Source organism: Austrofundulus limnaeus, unplaced genomic scaffold (assembly GCF_001266775.1).
Source record: "Austrofundulus limnaeus strain Quisiro unplaced genomic scaffold, Austrofundulus_limnaeus-1.0 Scaffold1876, whole genome shotgun sequence".
NCBI lineage: Eukaryota > Metazoa > Chordata > Actinopteri > Cyprinodontiformes > Rivulidae > Austrofundulus > Austrofundulus limnaeus.
Window position 1 is genome coordinate 17,647 of NW_013954278.1, and position 2,203 is coordinate 19,849.

The 2,203-nt window shown below is 38.9% G+C and overlaps 1 protein-coding gene across 1 annotated transcript in view; it reads right to left on the reverse strand.

The window, feature by feature from the left end:
* Positions 1–856, reverse strand: part of LOC106536564 (gonadotropin-releasing hormone II receptor) — a gene marked incomplete in the record, with an annotated part of 5,159 nt that extends 4,303 nt beyond the window's left edge. The window contains 1 exon segment of the mRNA XM_014033868.1: positions 312–856. Coding sequence (XP_013889322.1) covers positions 312–833 — 522 coding nt within the window.
* Between the last annotated feature and the right edge of the window lie 1,347 nt (positions 857–2,203).

A 2,203-nucleotide genomic window follows, 5' to 3' on the forward strand; every position in this document is an offset into this window, starting at 1 on the left:
CCCCCCCCCACTGACTCATGTCTTCAGGTGTTTCCTTCTGTGGGCCGTCATTCGTTTTGTTTTTACACCTGTTCTCGTCAGTCCTTCCCCCTCACCTGTCTCTCACCTGCCCTCTGCACCCTGCTGGACTCCACATTTCTCTCTCATTTCTTGGACATGACCCATGGACCCAGGTTTTGACCTTTGCCTTCAGACTCTCCCCCACCTGGCCACAGTAGGCCCACCCTCACCTGCCTTCTGACCTTGTCATTGGAGTTCACCTGGTTAAACACAAAGGTTAAGCCATGAAAAGAGTCCTTTGGGACTTTTACCTGTGGGGCAGCCAGCAGCAGGCTCATGGTCCAGGCCAGCAGGAGCATGCAGCGGTTCCTGTGGTGCGCGCTCAGAGCATCCAGAGGGTGCAGGATGGCGTGCTGGCGGTCCAGGCTGATGACCACCAGGATGAAGGCGGACGCGTGCATGGCGAACAGCTTCAGGAAGCAGAGCAGCTTGCAGAGCGCATCGCCACCGTACCACTGCACCGTCACGTTCCACACTGCGTCCAGAGGCATCACCACGAAGGTCATCAGCAGGTCCGCTGACACCAGGCTCAGCATGAGCGGGCGCAGGTGAGACGACAGCCGTCGGCCACGCCCACACCACACGCTGGACAACAGGGCCAGGTTACTGCAGGCTGCAAACAGGAAGAGGACCAGGGTGGCGCCCACTCGGACCTGAGCAGCTCTGGTGAAAGTGGGAGGGTCCAGGTTTGTGAACGGACTGTGTGACATGTTGACAGGAGGCGGAGCTTCAGAGACGCTGGGAGGAGCCAGCACCGACCCGTTTCCTGACATCCTGTGAAGAAGAAGAAACAAGAAATACTGAGTGTGGAGATTATAAAGGGTTAACTAAACCCAGACTGAGAACAGGTAGAAGAGTCCGGTTACACAAAGAGACTCACTGTAACTACACACACTGAACACATGATACAAACATGTGTAATACTACAAACATGTGTAATAATACAAACATGTATGTAATAATACAAACATGTGTGTAATAATACAAACATGTATGTAATAATACAAACATGTGTGTAATAATAACATGATATAAACATGTGTGTTATAATAACACAATATAAACATGTGTAATAATAACAACACATGATATAAACATGTGTGTAATAATAACACGATACAAACATGTGTGTAATAATAACACACGATATAAACGTGTGTAATAATAACACATGATATAAATATGTGTGTATTAATAACACAAGATATAAACATGTGTGTAATAATAACACAAGATATAAACATGTGTGTAATAATAACACAATATAAACATGTGTAATAACAACACATGATATAAACATGTGTGTTATAATAACACAATATAAACATGTGTGTAATAACAACACATGATATAAACATGTGTGTAATAATAACACACGATATAAACGTGTGTAATAAGAACACGATATAAACGTGTGTGTAATAATAACACATAATATAAACGTGTGTGTAATAATAACAACACATGATATAAACATGTGTGTAACAATAACACATGATGTAAACATGTGTGTAACAATAACACATAATATGAACATGTGTCTAATAACTACACACAATATAATCATGTGTGTAATAATAACACACAATATAATCATGTGTGTAATAATAACATGATATAATCATGTGTGTAATAATAACACACAATATAAACATGTGTGTAAAAATAACACATGATATAAACATGTGTGTAAAAATAACACATGATATAAACGTGTGTGTAATAATAACAACACATGTTATAAACATGTGTGTAACAATAACACATGATATAAACATGTGTGTAACAATAACACACAATATAAACATGTGCCTAATAATTACACACAATATAATCATGTGTGTAATAATAACACACAATATAATCATGTGTGTAAAAATAACACATGATATAAACATGTGTGTAACAATAACACACAATATAAACATGTGTGTAAAAATAACACATGATATAAACATGTGTGTAAAAATAACACACAATATAAACATGTGTGTAAAAATAACACAAGATATAAACATGTGTGTAATAATAACACGATATAAACATGTGTGTAATAATAACACACGATATAAACGTGTGTAATAAGAACACGATATAAACGTGTGTAATAAGAACACGATATAAACGTGTGTAATAAGAACAC